The sequence below is a fragment of the Hemitrygon akajei genome, chromosome 5, assembly GCF_048418815.1.
Source record: "Hemitrygon akajei chromosome 5, sHemAka1.3, whole genome shotgun sequence".
NCBI lineage: Eukaryota > Metazoa > Chordata > Chondrichthyes > Myliobatiformes > Dasyatidae > Hemitrygon > Hemitrygon akajei.
Window position 1 is genome coordinate 124,000,653 of NC_133128.1, and position 17,184 is coordinate 124,017,836.

Below are 17,184 nucleotides of genomic sequence, written 5' to 3' on the forward strand. Positions count from 1 at the left end.
TTCTCCTGTGAATGCTTGCAAAAAATGAATCTCGTGATGGCATATTTTGATAATATATTTATTTTGAACTTTGACATTTGTTCTCCATCCCCTGCGAAGCCCATAGGCCCTGAGAGCCCTTCAGCGAGCTAGTGGACACCATGTGCTCTTTCTCCAGGGATAAGCCAGCACCAACATATCCTCAGATTGTGGGAGAGGGGTCACCTCAGACAGACACTTTGATGACCTGCTGCCTGGACCTGTGAATTGCTACCGTGCCCAGGCCCAGGACCAGATGAAGAGGGCCTCCCCTAAGTGACTCACTCTCTGCCACATGGGTTGGCCAAAGGTCAGGAGCATGGGACAGAAGTGCAACCAGTAATCTCAAGTCAAGTCACTTTTTATTGTCATTTCGACCATAACTGCTGGTACAGTACACAGTAAAAACAAGACAACGTTTTTCAGGACCATGGTGTTACATGACACAGTACAAAAACTAGACCGAACTATGTAAAAAACAACACAGAAAAAAACTACACTGGACTACAGACCTACCCAGGACTGCATAAAGTGCACAAAAACAGTGCAGGCATTACAATAAATAGTAAACAAGACAATAGGGCAGTAAGTTGTCAGTCCAGGCTCTGGGTATTGAGGAGTCTGATAGCTTGGGGGAAGAAACTGTTACATAGTCTGGTCGTGAGAGCCCAAATGCTTTGGTTCCTTTTCCCAGACGGCAGGAGGGAGAAGAGTCTGTATGTGGGGTGCGTGGGGTCCTTCATAATGCTGTTTCCTTTGCGGATGCAGCGTGTTGTGTTAATGTCCGTAATGACGGGAAGAGAGACCCCGATGATCTTCTCAGCTGTCCTCACTATCTACTGCAGGGTCTTGCGATCCGAGATGGTGCAATTTCCAAAGATCTGAAGAGCACTTCCCACAAACACTGAAACAGGAGCCGTAATCTCTCACTCACCATTGGCACATGAAGCACTGACTCCTCCAGGCCGTGAATGAAACAACGTCAGGGACTTAATGCAGGGCAGTGCCCAGAGCACCATTCCCCACCCCCTGTCCCCAAATGTAAAGTTGAGTCCAAGAGCCAGCACATAATGTTGGAGCTATATCACACCCTGGTTAGACCACACCTGGAATAGTGTGCTCAGTTCTGGTCGCCTCATTATAGAAAGGATGTGGAAGCCTTAGAGAGGGTGCAGAGGAGATTTACCAGGACTGGAGGGCATGTCTTATGAGGATAGGTCGAGCAAGCTAGGGCTTATCTCTTTGGAGCAAAGAAGGGTGAGCGATGACCTGACAGAGGTGTACAAGATGATAAGCATAGATAGAGTGGAGACCCAGAGACCCTTTTCCAGGGTGGAAGTGGCTAATACATGAGGGCTTAATTTTAAGCTGAGTGGAGAAAAATATAGGGGGGGATGTCACAGGTAAGTTCTAAACACAGAGAGTGGTGGTACCTAGAATGCTGTACCGGGGGTGATGGTAAAGGCAGATACATAAGGAGCATTTACTAGTCTCTTAGAAAGGCACATGGATAATAGAAAGCAAACACAAGGAAATCTGCAGCTGCTGGAAATTCAAACAACACATACAAAATGCTGGTGGAACACAGCAGGCCAGGCAGCATCTATAGGGAGAAGCACGGTCGACGTTTCGGGCCAAGACCCTTCATCAGGACAGATGATAGAAAAATGGGTTATGTAGGAGTTAAGATTGAGCTTAGAGTAAATTAAAATATGGTGGGTGAGGAAAATTGGAGAATGGTCTGTTCAGGAATCGTCTTCAAACAGGCCACTTCTGACAGACGTGGTGGGTAACTGGTTCTTGAAGGAGAGTTTCCGACAGATGTGGTGGGTAACTGGTTTTTGAAGGGGAGTTTCCGACAGATATGGTGGGTAACTGATTCTTGAAGGGGAGTTTCCGACAGATGTGGTGGGTAACTGGTTCTTGAAGAGGAGTTTCTGACAGACATGGTGGGTAACTGGTTCTTGAAGAGGAATTTCCGACAGACATGGTGGGTAACTGGTTCTTGAAGAGGAGTTTCTGACAGACATGGTGGGTAACTGGTTCTTGAAGAGGAGTTTCTGACAGACATGGTGGGTAACTGATTCTTGAAGGGGAGTTTCCGACAGACATGGTGGGTAACTGGTTCTTGAAGGGGAGTTTCCGACAGATGTTGTGGGTAACTGGTTTTTGAAGGGGAGTTTCCGACAGATATGGTGGGTAACTGGTTCTTGAAGAGGAATTTCCGACAGACATGGTGGGTAACTGGTTCTTGAAGAGGAGTTTCTGACAGACATGGTGGGTAACTGGTTCTTGAAGGGGAGTTTCAGGGTCAGGATCCAGTGAGCGACTGGGCGCAGTCAATCTCAGCCCAAACCCACGAGCCCCCATGTATCGAGACTGCAGGAAGCTTCCGGCATGGGTTCTGAGTAGAGTAGCGTTCAGCACGTCACTTTACAGCACCAGCAATGACCGATGCCCACCGCTGTCAGTAGGGAGTTTGTAAATTCTTCCCGTGACCAAGTGGGTTTCCTTCAGGAGTCCAGTTTCTCCCACATTTCAGACATACAGATGGGGTTAGTGAGTTGAGGGCATGCTCTGTTGGTGCGGGAAGTCTGGCCACACCTACAGGCTGCCCCCTGAACAATCCTCGCTGAGATGACGCAAAATCACACATTTCACCGCATGTTGCAATGTTTCAACATACGTGTTGCAAATAAAGCTGATCTTTAATAATGAATCTTAACTCACCCCTTCCCTGTCCAGTCTGCCACTTTGTCTTGCTATCTGAGCAGCCAGAACGTCTCACTGTGCTGTTGGGTTGGGGTTTGGGGGTTCTGACTGGAGCTGATCATGTGCCAGACCCTGAAAAGGCCCCAATAAAAGACAGGCAACTCCTGAAGAACAACATGGCTAATGCCTGCCACTGAGAAACGCAGGCCTTCCTTCCCCGCACAGCATCTGGGAGGATAGTTAATGTGCAGTGTGTAAACATCAGCCACGTGGACCTGTGGCTGAGAAAAGGCACCCAGTGCCTCTGCCACCTCAGAAAGCTGATGACCTTCACCAACTTTTATCGATGCACCATGGAAAATCCTATTGCATCACAGCTTGGGATAGCAACAGCTCTGCCCATGATAGCAAGAAACTGCAGAGTTGTGAACACAGCTCTCTGCAGAAGTCTTAACCAAAAAAAAGAAAACCTGAGCACAGTTCACTGGTTTGGCATCATTACGCTGGCTGCCTGTGTCCTTTAGGATCAGTGTTAAAATATTCTTGATTATATATACAGCTCTGAATAATACAACTCCTCAGTGTATTTTGGAGAGTCTAACCCCTTACATTCCTTATCTTAAACTGAGATCCATGAATACTGATTTACATGGTGTTCCTAGAGCCAAGCATATAAAAACTGCTGATGTGGCCCTTTGCTCTTGTGGACCAGAAATTTGGAATATTCTCCTGGCTGAAATATGCCAGACTAGTACTGCGGAACATTTCAAAACACTTCCAAAGGCCTACTTTTTAATTTGGCCCAGTTATAGGATTACTTAATGCCCCGAGGGTTGATTACATTTATCTAATTTGGTATATTCAATTACATTTTATTCTATATAATGTTTGTCTTATGATTTTTACTTTTGTATTTTTATGACTATATTGATTTATCTTTACACTCTATGTAAAGCACTTTGAACTTGCATCTTAATGTATGGTACTATATAAATAAAATTATTATTGTATTTTTGTTTTTTCTTAGCTCAAGCTGGTAAAACCTGAGGTATGGGCGTAGCCAAATGCACTCAATTGCTAGGAACTTTTGGACTATTCTGGTGGTGTTTAGTATTGTGGCTTTCTGAAGATTTACATAAATATTGCTGCGTTGGCCTAATTGTTTAATGCTATTGTGTAGTGAGTTTGGGATGACACCAGTTGTAGATATTACTAATAAGACAATGTACACCCTATTCATGTTCCATGGTCTTTCAATTTCCTCTTTTAATTCAGTATTTTTCTGGTGCTTTTCACTTACAGATTTCTGTATGTTGTGTGTGTTTGGAATGGCTAAATCTATTAAGTAAGTTGTTTTTGTTTGTTTTTCCTGTATTGTTATATCCAGACAGTTATTATGGATTGTCCTATCTGTAATGTCTGATTGGTCGTAATATAATTTTGAGAGTCTCTGACTGTAAACTGGACCAGGCTTGTATTTATTGTAAGGTACGGTTTCTTTTATGAGTTTGTATTTTAAAGTAAGATTTTGGTGAATAGTGTTTGCCATTTGATTGTGCCTGTTTAAGTAATCAGATTGAGTTAAACTGCTACAGGAACCTGTAATGCTTTGGATAGTTCCTGGTTCTCCTGGCATTTTCTGTGTTCATTGTCTTGAATTTGTTGGTCTTTTATTATGTATTTTTGATTATTTTTTTGTATTAACCACCTGGTCCTGTATTACCACAAGGAATTCCTCTGTTTCTGGGAAGAGGTCTCCAACTCTGAGCCAGGTGTTCCTTGTTGACACCTAGTCTGCTCAGATTGTGGGGATGTCTTCCATGGAGGCTCATTGGTTAACTTTTCCTTCAATAGTGATAATTTCTTCATTTTTCTGATTTGTGCTTTCATTTAAGTTTAGTGGTGAGTACTTCTCACCAGAATTGCAGATGTTCACATGGAGTGCTGAATCCTGTTTTGGTTGATGAAAATATATCCTTAGGACTTTTATCTGACTGTTGTGTAAATTTTTTATATCTGTTATTCTTCTTGCTCCTCCTGTCCTAGGTAGTGTTAATAAAAGTGCATTCGAGTGTACATAGTGTTTTTTAAAATTTGTTATTTCTGGTCTTATTTTTCTTTGTGAATTTTCCAGATCAGTTTCAGACCAAGATATTATGCCAAAAGAATACATCATTATGCGTATAACAAAAGTGTTTATTGCCTTGATTATATTTTTACTGTTGAGCTCTGTTTGCCAGATTTTCTTAAGCCTTGAGGTAAATTCTGTTGAAAATTTTCCTTTCATCACACTATATCTATTTTCTTTGCTTGTCTCCTGCTGCTCTGTTTTGTGTTCTGTTAGCTCTATTGCACCTTTATGTTTAATGTTCTGCACTTACTCAGTACAAAGCTCATGTTTATATCTTTTAAAAATAGTTCTACTATTTGAATTAATTGCTTTAGTTTTACTGACGAAGGAGCGTGTAATTTCTAATTGTCCGTGTATAGAAGATGTGTCAAGGAGCAGTTCGTTTTGTTGTTTCTAATTTGATGTCCGGTTTTTGTTTGATGCAGGAAATTAGAGAGGTGGTTTAAAGCTAGACAGAACCATAGTGGGCTTAGCGAGTTGTCCCGGAAAATGCCTCGGGTTATTTTGGTAATCGTGGTTGTTCTTTTTTTGGTTGCTAATAGATAGGGTGATTATAGTACACCAATGCTTCTTTAGATGTTGAAGGAATTTCACAAGTATTGGGTGTAGTTTATATATATTAAGAACTTCTGTTAACTAAGAGTGTGAAACAGAGTCAAGTGCTTTTTGGTAGTCAATAAAACAAATTGAAGGATTTCTGCTTTTCCACTGGGCTTGATTTAGAATTATAGAATCTATTATCAGTTGTTCTTTACATCTGCTCTTCTCTAAGTACTGTATATTGTGGTATCTAAGTCAGTGGTGGTTAGTTGTGAGATACGTGATGTTACAATTTTATATACAGTTTGTAATCAAGTAATAGGATGATATTTTGATGGATTACTTGTGATTTCTCCTTCCTGTGAACAAATAAAGGGAGGACCAGAGCCTCAGTGTCCCTCCTTTAGCCACTAGTCTTCTCCTCCAACAGCAATTTTTCTTGCTTTCCTCATTCTCTATCTCCTCTCCTACATGTTAACACCACAGTTTTCCAGACTCGACACAATGAAAGGCTCCTTTCATTGTAGCTCCTTGGCCACTTGTAGGGATAATTGCCAGGAGGGAGGTTAGCAGGGAGGGATGAACGGACAAGGGAATCATATAGGAGCATTCTCTGCAGAAAGTGGTGGAGCAGGGGGAGAGGTAAAGGTATGTTCAGTTGTGGGACCCCTTTGGAGATGGCGGTAGTTGCAGAGGATGATGTGTTGGATACGGAGGCTGATTGGTTGGTAGGTAAGGACATGGGGAACTCTATCACTGTTACAGTGGATGTGGAGAGGATGGTTCCTACAATGAGGGGGTCCAGACCAGGCACAGCTTCAAAATAGAGGGATGTCCATTTAGAATAGAGGTAAGGAGGAATTTCTTTAGCCAGAGAGTGGTGAATCTTGCCACAGACAGCTGTGGAGGCCAGGCCATTGGGTATATTTAAAGCAGAGGTTGATAGGTTCTTGAATAGTCAGGGTGTCAAAGGTTATGGAAGGAAGGCAGGAGAATGGAGTAGAGAAGGTTAATAAATCAGCCATGATGGGGAATGATGGAGCAGACCACATGGGCTGAGTGGCCTAATTTTGCTCTTCTGCCTTATTGTCTTGTGGTTCCACAGTATCAGAACTAGCAGTTCCACTGTAGGTCACCTATTGAGAATATTACCTCATTTCTTCTCTCTTCCCTGACGAATATTGACGTGCTGGGAACTTCCTACTGTTGTAACCAATCTGAAGGAACAGATGGCACCATGGCAACATTTGCAAATGGATGGAAGGGCAAACAGTGTCACAGAAGCAGAGAGTCTGAAGAAGGACTTGTGCTGGTCGGGAGAGTGAGCGAAGCGACAGATCAAAGTTCAACGTAAATTTATTATCAAGGTACATACAGTATGTCACCATATGCTACCCTGAGATTCATTTCCTTGCAGGCATTCACAGTAGGAGAAAGAAATACAATAGAATCAATGCACAAACAGCCAATACGCTAAAGAAGGGAAGCCGTGCACGATGCTGCACGACACCTTACAGTGCCAGCGACCTGGGTTCAATTCCTGCTGCTGTGTGGGTTTCCTCTGGGTGCTCCTGTTTCCTTGCAGAGTCCAAAGACCTACCAGTTGGTGGTCTTTGTAAATTGTCCCGTGTTTAGGCCCGGGTTGCTGAGCGGTGCAGTTTGCAGGGCCGGAAGGGCCAATTCCGTGCTGTATCTCAATAAGTAAACACCTACATATACAAGTGAAAAAATAATACCGAGAACAGGAGCTGCAGAGTCCTTGAAAATGAGTCCACAGGTTGGAATACAGTGTGGGGTGATGCACTTTGGTAGGAAGAATAAAGGTGTGGACTGTTCTCTAACTGGGGAAAGAATTCAGAAATCAGAAGTGCAAAGGGACTTGGGAGGCCTCGTTCAGGATTCTCACGAGGTTAGCTGGTTGAGTCATTAGTCAAGAAGTCAGATGTAATATTAGCATCCATTTTGAGAGGGCTCGAACAAGGATGTACAGCTGAGGCTTTGATCAGACCACACATGGACGTTGTGAGCAGTTTTGGGCCCTGTTTTTAAGATGTTCAGCTCCTGGAGAAGGTGTAAGTGAAGGTTCACGCGGATGACCCCTGGGTGAATTGCTTAATGTAGGAGGAGCCTACATTTGATGTCCTGTACTCGATGGAGTTCAGAAGGATGAGGGGGGACCTCACTGAAACCTTCAGGGTTCTGCAATGTCTAGGTTCCAAGGGCACAGTCCCAGAATAAAGGGACATCCCTTTACAACGGAGAAGAGGAGGAATGTGTTCAGCCAGAGGGTGGCGAATATGTAGGATTTGTTGCTGCAGAGGACAGTGGAGGTCAAGTCATTGGGTGTATTTAAGACAGGAATTGATAGGCTCTTGAATGGTAAGGGGGTTAAGGGTTACAGGGAGAAGGCAGAGGAATAGGGTTGAAAAAAATGGGGCGATATCCATTTAAATAATTGAAATTCCGCAGATGCTGGAAGCCCTAAGCAACTAACAGAAAGTGCTGCAGAAGTCAGTAAGGCAGGCAGCATCGAAGGAGGGGAATAAGTCATCGATGCTTCAGGCCAAGGTCCTCCACCAGACCTCCTGATAAATCCTGATGAAGAGACCCGGCTCGAAATGTCGACTGTTTATTCCCCTTGTATGACTGATTTCCCCCTCAGCATGAATTACAAGATGTTCACCTGGATACTACTTATCCATCTGGGCTCCATGCTGACGGCTGCTTCATTCATTTGGATCAGTTATTTCTACTATTTACCCTTCTATGAGGTGTAAACACACTGCCAGTCACTCACCAGGCACATCCTTACCATTTTGTCCTGCCCATTGGAAAAATTTGGCACACACTCCACCAGCTGGGCCATGTTCCTTCAAACAGAAGTCAAATAACACTTCAATTAAATAAAATGTGGAAGCAGTCCCCTCGGTAACTCAGGACACAGTGGACCTGAAGCTGATCACAATCACAGCTCTCAACTGGAGGGTATCAGAGCTCAAATTCCAGCCTCATTGGACTTTCCACAGTCTGTCAATCAATTACTCGGAAGGACAGGACCCTGCTGTACCACATGACACACAAGCTAGTACAGGACAGCAGATCTTAAAGGTACACAGATATCAAACACATCTTAAAGCAAATAAATAGTTCCACCCTACAAACATGACGTCAATATAACCATTTCTTTTCTCCTAGGCTCAGCAGCTACACAATTTTATTCTGCATCAGCTCAGGGCAAAGCCAGAATCACCGAGGAACTCTCCAAATTCTGTCTTTTAACTTCACCACACTATTTCACTATTCACACCGTCCAGTTCACCTTGCTTCTTACTTGACACAGGTCAGGAGGGTTTCACAAATAGCTACTTGGGCAGCACTCCCGCTGCCTTGGCTGGAGAGCTCTGTCACATCGTTGCCAATGTCCGTGTGACATTCAGCTCAATTATTGTCCTAGAACAAGGAACATAGACAGCCCAGGAACAGGCCATTTTACTAATTAAATTAGTACTCAAATGCCTAACTGAACTAATTCCTTCTGTCTACACAATGCTCATATCCCTCCATTCTCAGCATATTCATAGAACATAGACCAGTTCAGCACAAGAACAGGCCATTCAGTCAACAGTGTTGTGCTGAACCAATTAAATTAGTACTCAAATGGCCAACTAAACAAACCTCTTCTCCCCACACAATGTCCATATCTTTCCATTTTCCTCTCATTCATGCACCTATCTAAACATCGGAAGTCCCTAATGTTTCTACCTTTACCACCAGCCCAGGCAGCTCATTCCAGGCACTCACCACTCTCTGTGTAAAAAACATGCCCCTCACCTTAAATGCAAGCCCTTTGCTATTGAACATTTCAACCCTGGGATAAAGATACTGTTTGCCTAATCCATCTTATAAACCCCTATCAGATCTCCTTTTAGTCTCCCCCGCTCCAAAGAAAGCAACCCAATTGTCCAACCTCTCGTTATAGCACACACCCTCTAAACCAGGCAGCTTCCTGGTAAACCTCTTCTGCACCCTCTCCAAAACCTCCACATCCTTCCCATCATGGGGTGACCAGAACTGTCTGGTCAATACTCCAAATGCTGCCCAACTGGGGTTTAATAGATCTGCAACAGAACTTCCTGACTTTTGAACTCGATGCCTCAACTAATAAAGGCAAGCATGCCATAAGCTTTCTTAACCACTCTATCAACCTATCTAGCCACTTTCAGGGAGCTATGAACTTGGACCCCAAGATCCCTCTGCTCTTCAACACTGTTAAGTATCTTTCCCTCAACAATGTATGGTCTCTTTACATTTGACCTACCAAGGAGCAACACTTCACATTTTGCCGGGTTAAACTCCATCTGCCATTTCCCCGCCCATCTCTGCAAATGATCTGTATCTCACTATATCCTTTGCCAAATTTCTATACTATCCACGGCACCATTAATCTTTGTATTATCTTCAAACTTTCAAACCAAACCCATCTACATTTTCAGCCAGGTCATTTATATACATCATAAACAGCAGAAGTCCCACAGATCCCTGCAGAATACCACTAATCACAGATCCCCGCAGAATACCACTAATCACAGATCCCCACAGAATACCACTAATCACAGATCCCCGCAGAATACCACTAATCACAGATCCCCGCAGAATACCACTAATCACAGACCCCCGCAGAATACCACTAATCACAGATCCCTGCAGAATACCACTAATCACAGATCCCCGCAGAATACCACTAATCACAGATCCCCACAGAATACCACTAATCACAGATCCCCGCAGAATACCACTAATCACAGATCCCCGCAGAATACCACTAATCACAGACCCCCGCAGAATACCACTAATCACAGATCCCTGCAGAATACCACTAATCACAGATCCCCACAGAATACCACTAATCACAGATCCCCGCAGAATACCACTAATCACAGATCCCCAGCTAGAATAAGAGCTTCCCATGAGGGACTTTGTCAAACACCTTATTAAAATCCATATGGACAACATCCACAGCTACATCAATCACCCTCATCACCTCTAATCCAAAAGATTAGGATGCATGGGGGTCTGCATCAAACTGGTTGTTTGGATTCAGATCTGGCTTGTGCATAGAAGAGAGAAGGTTGTGGTCGAAGGTACTTATTTGAGCTGGAGATCTATAATCAGTGCTGTTCTGCAGGGATCTGTGCTGGGATCTCTGCCGTTTGTGACGTATATAAATGACCTGGATGAAAGAGTAGATGGGTGGGTTAGTAATTTTGCGGATGATACCAAGATCTGTGGAGTTGTGTCGAAGACTGGCAAAGAATACATGGCAATGTAGATCAGTTGCCGATTCGGGGCAGAGAAATGGCAAATGCAGTTTAACCCAGATAAATGTGAAGTGTTGCATCTTGGTAGAGCAAATGCAAGGAGACAGTACACTGTCAAGGCCAAGGTCCTTAACAGTGTTGCTGAGCAGAGAGATCTTGGGGTCCAAGTTCATAGTTCTTTGAAAGTGGCTACACAGGTTGATAAGGTGGTTAAGAAGGCTAATGGAATGCTTGCTTTTGTTAGTCAAAGCATTGAATTCATAAGTCAGGATGTTATGTTGCAACTTAATAGAACTCTGGTTCGGGCACACCTGGTGTATTCCACACAGTTCTGGTTGCTCCACTATAGGAAGGATGTTGAGGCTTTGTAGAGTTCACCAGGATGTGGTTATCATGAGAGGCTGGACATCTTGCTTTGTTTTCTCTGGACGGATAGAAGCTGAGAGGAGATCTGATTGAGGTTTATAAGATTATGAGAGGCATAGAGAATATCTTTTTCCCAGAGAAGAAGTATCTAACACCAGAGGGCATGAATTGAAGGTGAGAGGGGGGTAGGTTCAAAGGGGATGTGAGGGGTACATGTTTACTTAGAGACTAGTGATGCCTGGAATTCATTTCCTGCTGTGGTGGTAGAGGCAAACACATTAGAGGCTTTTAAGAGGTGTTTGGATAGACAGATGGATATGACAAAGATGGAGGGATATGGACATGGTGCAGGTAGGACAGATTAGTTTCTGGGGTTTTTTGATTTACTTTTTACCTGGTTCAACGCAGCCTTGTGGGCTGAAGGGCCTGTTCCTGTGCTGTACTGTTCGATGTTCTATGTTCTAATACTCTCCGCATTAAAGTACACACACTTCAAACTATCCATCCCATTGTATCTATTACTTTGTTCCTGCCAGTTTTTACTGGCCCTGACATCTACCTTCCCCTTCATCCCTCCTGTGTTAAAATCTTGCCACACACATCTCCTTTGAACTTACCGTCATCCCCCCGACACACACACACACACTCACACTCACACAAACACACACACATTCACACACACACACAAACACACACACACACACACACACACTCACACAAACACTCACACAAACACACACACACACACACACACACACACACACACACACACACACACACACACACACACTTTAAGTGCAAGCTTTCAAGTGTTAGATACTTTAATCCTTGGAAAAGGGTTCTGACTGTTTGCTCTACCTATGTTTCTCTTAATAAGATATAGAAGCAGAATTAGGACATTTGGCTCATCGAGTCTGGTCTGCCATTTCAGCATGACTGATCCAATTTTCCTCTCAACCCCATCCCCTGCCTTCTCTCCGTATCTCTTCATGCTTTGACCAGTCAAGAATCTATCAACCGCATCCTTAAATTTCCATTAAAACTTGGCCTTCTCATCTGCCTGTGACAATGAATTCCAGAGATTCGCCACTCTCCAGCTAAAGAAATTCCCCCTCATCTCCATTCTAAAAGGATATCCCTCTATTCTGAGATAGTGTCCTCAGGTCCTAGACACTCCCACCAAAGAAAACATCCTCTCCACATCCACTCTATCAAGACCTTTCACCACTCGATAGGTTTCAATTAGGTCACCCCTCATTTTTCAAAATTCTAGTGAATACAGACCCAGAACCATCAAACGCTCTTCATATTAGAAACATAGAAAACCTGCAGCACAATACAGGCCATTCAGCCCACAACGCTGTGCCAAACATGTACATACTTTAGAAATTACCTATGGTTACCCATAGCCCTCTATTTTTCTAAGCTCCATGTACCTATCCAGGAGTCTCTTAAAAGACCAAGCCATTCAACCCTGCAATCATTTTCGTGAACCTCCTTTGAACCATTTTGGCATGCATTGTAATTTGTAGGCCACTTCTTTATTACTGTTTTGGGGTCTGTATACAACAGAGCCACACCGTCCCCTCTGCCTACCTGTCTGCCCTTTTGATACAGTGTGTGTCCTCGGACATTAAGCCCCCAGCTATAATCTTCTTTCAGCCACGATTCAGTGATGCCGACAACATCATACCCACCAATCTGCAACTGTGCTACAGGGTCATCTGCACACGTTCAAAAATAACACCTGCAGTCCAGTATTCACCCTTTTCGACTTTGTCCGCCTTTTAACCTTATAATCTCTGTCAGGTCCCCCCTCAGCCTCCATTGTGCAGAGAACATAAACCGATAGCCTGGCTAACCTCACTTTATAGCACGATACCTTTTCAGTGCTTGCCTTCTGCCACCCTCAATCGTTATATAAAGTAATTCCACTTGTCGTTCCCCTAACGTGGCTGCACAAGTTGATTTGGTGGTTAAGGTGTATGGCATACTTGCCTTTATTATTCAAGGCATTGAGTTCCGGAGTCAGCAAGTAATGTTGAAAATTTATAAAATTCTGGTAGGCCACATTTAGATGACTGCATTTCACTCTGGTTGCCACATTATAGGAGGGACATGGAGAGGCTGCAGAATCGGTTTATGAGGATGCCGTCTGGATTAGAGGGATGTACTTTAAGGAGAAATCCTAATTTTGTTTCTTGTATAATATTGTATAATTTATTTTTTTTGTTTTGTATTTATCTCTCAAATCCCCTTGTCCTTCTCTCCTAAATCTGTGCTCTCTAGTTCTACCATAAGAAGCTGATATCTCCAATCATTTTATATACCTCCCATCATGTCATGCCTCCTTCACTACAGGGATAAGAGACCCAGTTTATCCAATCTATCACCATAACTAAACACAAAGTACACTGCAGATGCTGTGGTCAAATCAACACGTACAAAAGCTGGATGAGTTCAGCCGGTCGGGCAGCATCTGTTGAAAGGAGCAGTCAACATTTCGGGCCGAGACCCTTCGTCAGGACTGAAGAGGGAGGGGGCAGGGGCCCTATAAAGAAGGTGGGGGGAGGGGGGAAGGTGCCAGGTGAAAAACTAATCAGAGAAAAGATCAAGGGGTGGGGGAGGGGATAGGCAAGAGAGGTGAAGAAGGAATGTAAGAGGAAAGCACTATGGGTTGTAGAAGGCGGCAGAATCATGAGAGAGGTGATAGGCAGCTGGAAGAGGAGGCAGAGTGAAGGTGCGATGGGGTAAGGGGGAGGGAGGGAATTACCGGAAGTTGGAGAATTCGATGTTCATACTAAGGGGCTGGAGACTACCCAGACGGTAGACCATAACTTGTGTCTCCAAGTTCTCTGGTTTCTTCCCATGTCTCAAGGGCATGCAGTTTGGTAGGTTAATTGATCATTGTAAATGGCCTGTAGTGTGTAGGTGAGTGTAGAATCTGGGGCTGTTGATGAGAATGTGGGGAGAATTTAAAAATAGAATTAATGTAGAATTGGTATAAATGGGTAGTTGATGATTGACATGGGCTCCATGGGGATAAAGGCTTGTTTCTGTGCTGCATCTCCCGATGACTCTACATGTCCTTATGTAGCTCAGTGGACAGTGTGTGATATTTGTTCCATGTAGGTGCTTGGTTCCTGATGTAACCTGTGCCTTGTATCCTCACTGGTTAGTATTTTATATTGCTCTTTATATAATGTAAGAGTTAGGATGATGTCAGCTGAAAGTTGAGGAACTAGTTCAATTAAACTTTCTGGATCTATCTAGGACCATTGCCTGCACCTCTGGGCAGGAAATACAGCCACAATTTATGTGGAAAGTTAGCTTTGGTAAATCAATCGGGTTGATGAGCCAATACAAAAACTGTTGTAATTTTTGTATTTGATGGTGACCAACGATTTGTACTTGAGGGGATTTCCATTGAAATACGTGTTTGATAGGAAGTGTTGTACATGAGTAAACCAAAGCATCAACTTTCCAATCATCATTTAAAATCTGGATTTTCTTTTAGATTTTAAAGACCTGTTCTGCTCAGCTGAATGATTTCAATGTGCATGTTGTTTTGAGGAGTGTTTGATGGCTCTGGGCCTGCATTCACTGGAGGGTCCTGACGAAGGGTCTCGGCCTGAAACATCGACAGTGCTTCTCCCTGTGGATGCTGCCTGGCCTGCAGCATTTTCCACCAGCACTTTGTGTGTGTTGCTCTTTCAGAACAGAGATGAGGAGGAATTTCTTTAGCCAGAAGGTGGTGAATCTGTGAAATTTATTACCATAGACAGCTGTGGAGGCCAAATCATTGGGTATATTTAAAGTGGAGGTTGACAGATTCTTAATTAGTAAGGGTGTCAAAGGTTACAGGGAGAAGGCAGGATAATGGGGTTGAGAGGGATAATAAATCAGCCATGATGGAATGGTGGAGCAGAAATGATGGGCCGAATCACCCAATTCTGCTCTGATGTCTAACTGTTTTCAGGAATATAAAGGAGCCAGAAGGGAACTCAGGAAAGAATTTAGGAAAACTAAAGTGGTCATGAAAAGTTGTCAGCAAGTCGGAGAATCCCAAGTCATTCTACACATTAGTCAGGAGCAAGAGGATAACTAGGGAGAGGACAGGACCACTCGAGGCTAAAGGAGGGTGCATGTGCTCGGAGGCAGAGGGCATGGGCAAGTTCCTAAATGAGTAATATGTGCCCGAGGAGAAGAATGTGTGGGATAGTGAGATCACAGCGGAGCATACCAAGGTGCTGCGGCATTTCAAGATCCGGAAAGTGGTAGGCTGGGTCTCGGAAAACATGCAGGTTACTCAGTCCTCATGACCTGATGGGATCTAGCCTAGTTTATTGGGAGGAGCAAGAGATGAATTTGCTGGGGTCTTGATATTTCTATCTTTGCTTGCCTCAGGCGTGACGCTGGAGGACTGGTGGACAGCTTTTGTTGTTCCTTTGTTTAAGAAGGGAAGTAGGGACAATTCTGGAAATTATAGACCGAGTCTCATGGCAATATGGGGAAAATAATGGCGAGGAGTTTAGTGCAAGGATTTATGAGCATTGGAAGAAGCTTGACCTAATTAGGGGCAATCAGTGAGGCTGTGTGCGGGGCAGGTTACGTCTGCCTAATCTGATTGAGCTTTCCGAGGAAGTGAAGTGGATATTGTATACATGGATTTTAGTAAGAAATTCAAAACGGTCCACATGGTAGGTTCATGCAGGAAACTGGGATGCATGGGATCCATGGTGATTTGGCTGATTGGATCCAAAATTGCCTTGCCTATAGAAGATATATATACTGTATATATATGATTTGGATGAAAATGTGGCGGGATGGGTGAATACGTTTGCAGATGGCACAAAGATTGGTGTTGTAGGATGCATAGACGATCGCAAAAGGACATAGTGGGATAGGGATCAACATGGGCAGAGAAGTGGCAAATGGAGGGTAATCCATACAAGTGCGAGGTGTTGCACTTTGAAAGATAAAGGGAGACTACACAGATAATGGCAGCATCCTTCACAGCATTGATCTCGGGAACCAGCTACATGGCTCCCTTTAAGTGGCCACATTTAGTGTGTGGTACAGAAGGTACATGGTACACTTGCCTTCAACAGTCACGGTAGGTAGTTATGTTCCAGATTCGTGATAGTCTGATTAGGGCAGATTTAGAGTTTCGTGTGTGATTCTGATCACCTCATTAAAAGAAGGTGCAGAAGAGGTTTACCAGGATGCTGTCTGGTTTGGAAGACCTGTGCTTTGAGGAGAGGCTGTACAAGCTGGAGCTGCTTTCTCTGGATTGGCAGAGGCTGAGGGGGAGATTTAATAGGAGTTTTTAAAATCATACAAGGCACCAACGGAGTACACAGCCAATATATTTTTCCCAGGATTGAAATGTCTAGTTCTCGAGGACGTGTTTTTAAGTTGAGCGGGAGTAAGTACAACCTAGAAAAGTGTGAGGAGATTCACTTTGGAAGATCGAATTTGAAGGCAGGATTCTTAGCAATGTGGAGGAAGAGCGGGACCTCGGTGGCCACATCCACAGATCCCTCAGAATTGCGTTCAAGTTGTTAGTGTGGTTAAAAAGGAGTATGGTGCGTTGGCCTTCATTAATCAGGGGACTGAGTCCAAGAGCAGTGAGGTAATGCTGCAGCTCTCTAAACCCTGGTTAGACCACACTTGGAATATTGTGTTGAGTCTGCTCACCTCATTCATGGAAGCTTTAGAGAGGGTGTAGAGGAGATTTACCAGGATGTGCCTGGACTAGACGGCATGTGTTAGAATCAGTATCAGAATCAGGTTTAATAACACCCGTGCATGTTTTGAAATTTGTTGTTTTGCGGCAGCAGTACATAGTCATAAATAACAATAAGTAGTATAGTTAAAAGTACATTAAGTAACGAGTGCAAAATGAGAGGGAAGGAAATGAAATACTGAAGTGTTCATGGGCTCATTGTCCATTCAGAAATCTGATGGCGTAGGGGAAGAAGCTGTTCCTGAAACATTAAAGATAGGTTGAACAAGCTAGGACCTTTCTCTTCAGAGGACGAGAGGTGACTGAATAGAGATGTACAAGATGATAAGAGGCCTAGATAGAGTGGATCA

At 43.7% G+C, this 17,184-nt stretch overlaps 1 protein-coding gene across 2 annotated transcripts in view; it reads right to left on the minus strand.

Annotated features, from left to right (window-relative positions):
• The window catches only part of ftcd (formimidoyltransferase cyclodeaminase), a 51,709-nt gene extending 43,300 nt beyond the window's left edge, over positions 1-8,409 (minus strand). Inside the window, exon 1 of one of the 2 annotated variants that reach the window (XM_073046373.1) lies at positions 8,214-8,409. In XM_073046373.1, the coding sequence (XP_072902474.1) occupies positions 8,214-8,267 (54 nt within the window). In that variant the 5' untranslated portion in view covers positions 8,268-8,409. The remainder of the gene's footprint in view (positions 1-8,213) is intronic. The other variant, XM_073046372.1, reaches the window with a different exon arrangement.
• Between the last annotated feature and the right edge of the window lie 8,775 nt (positions 8,410-17,184).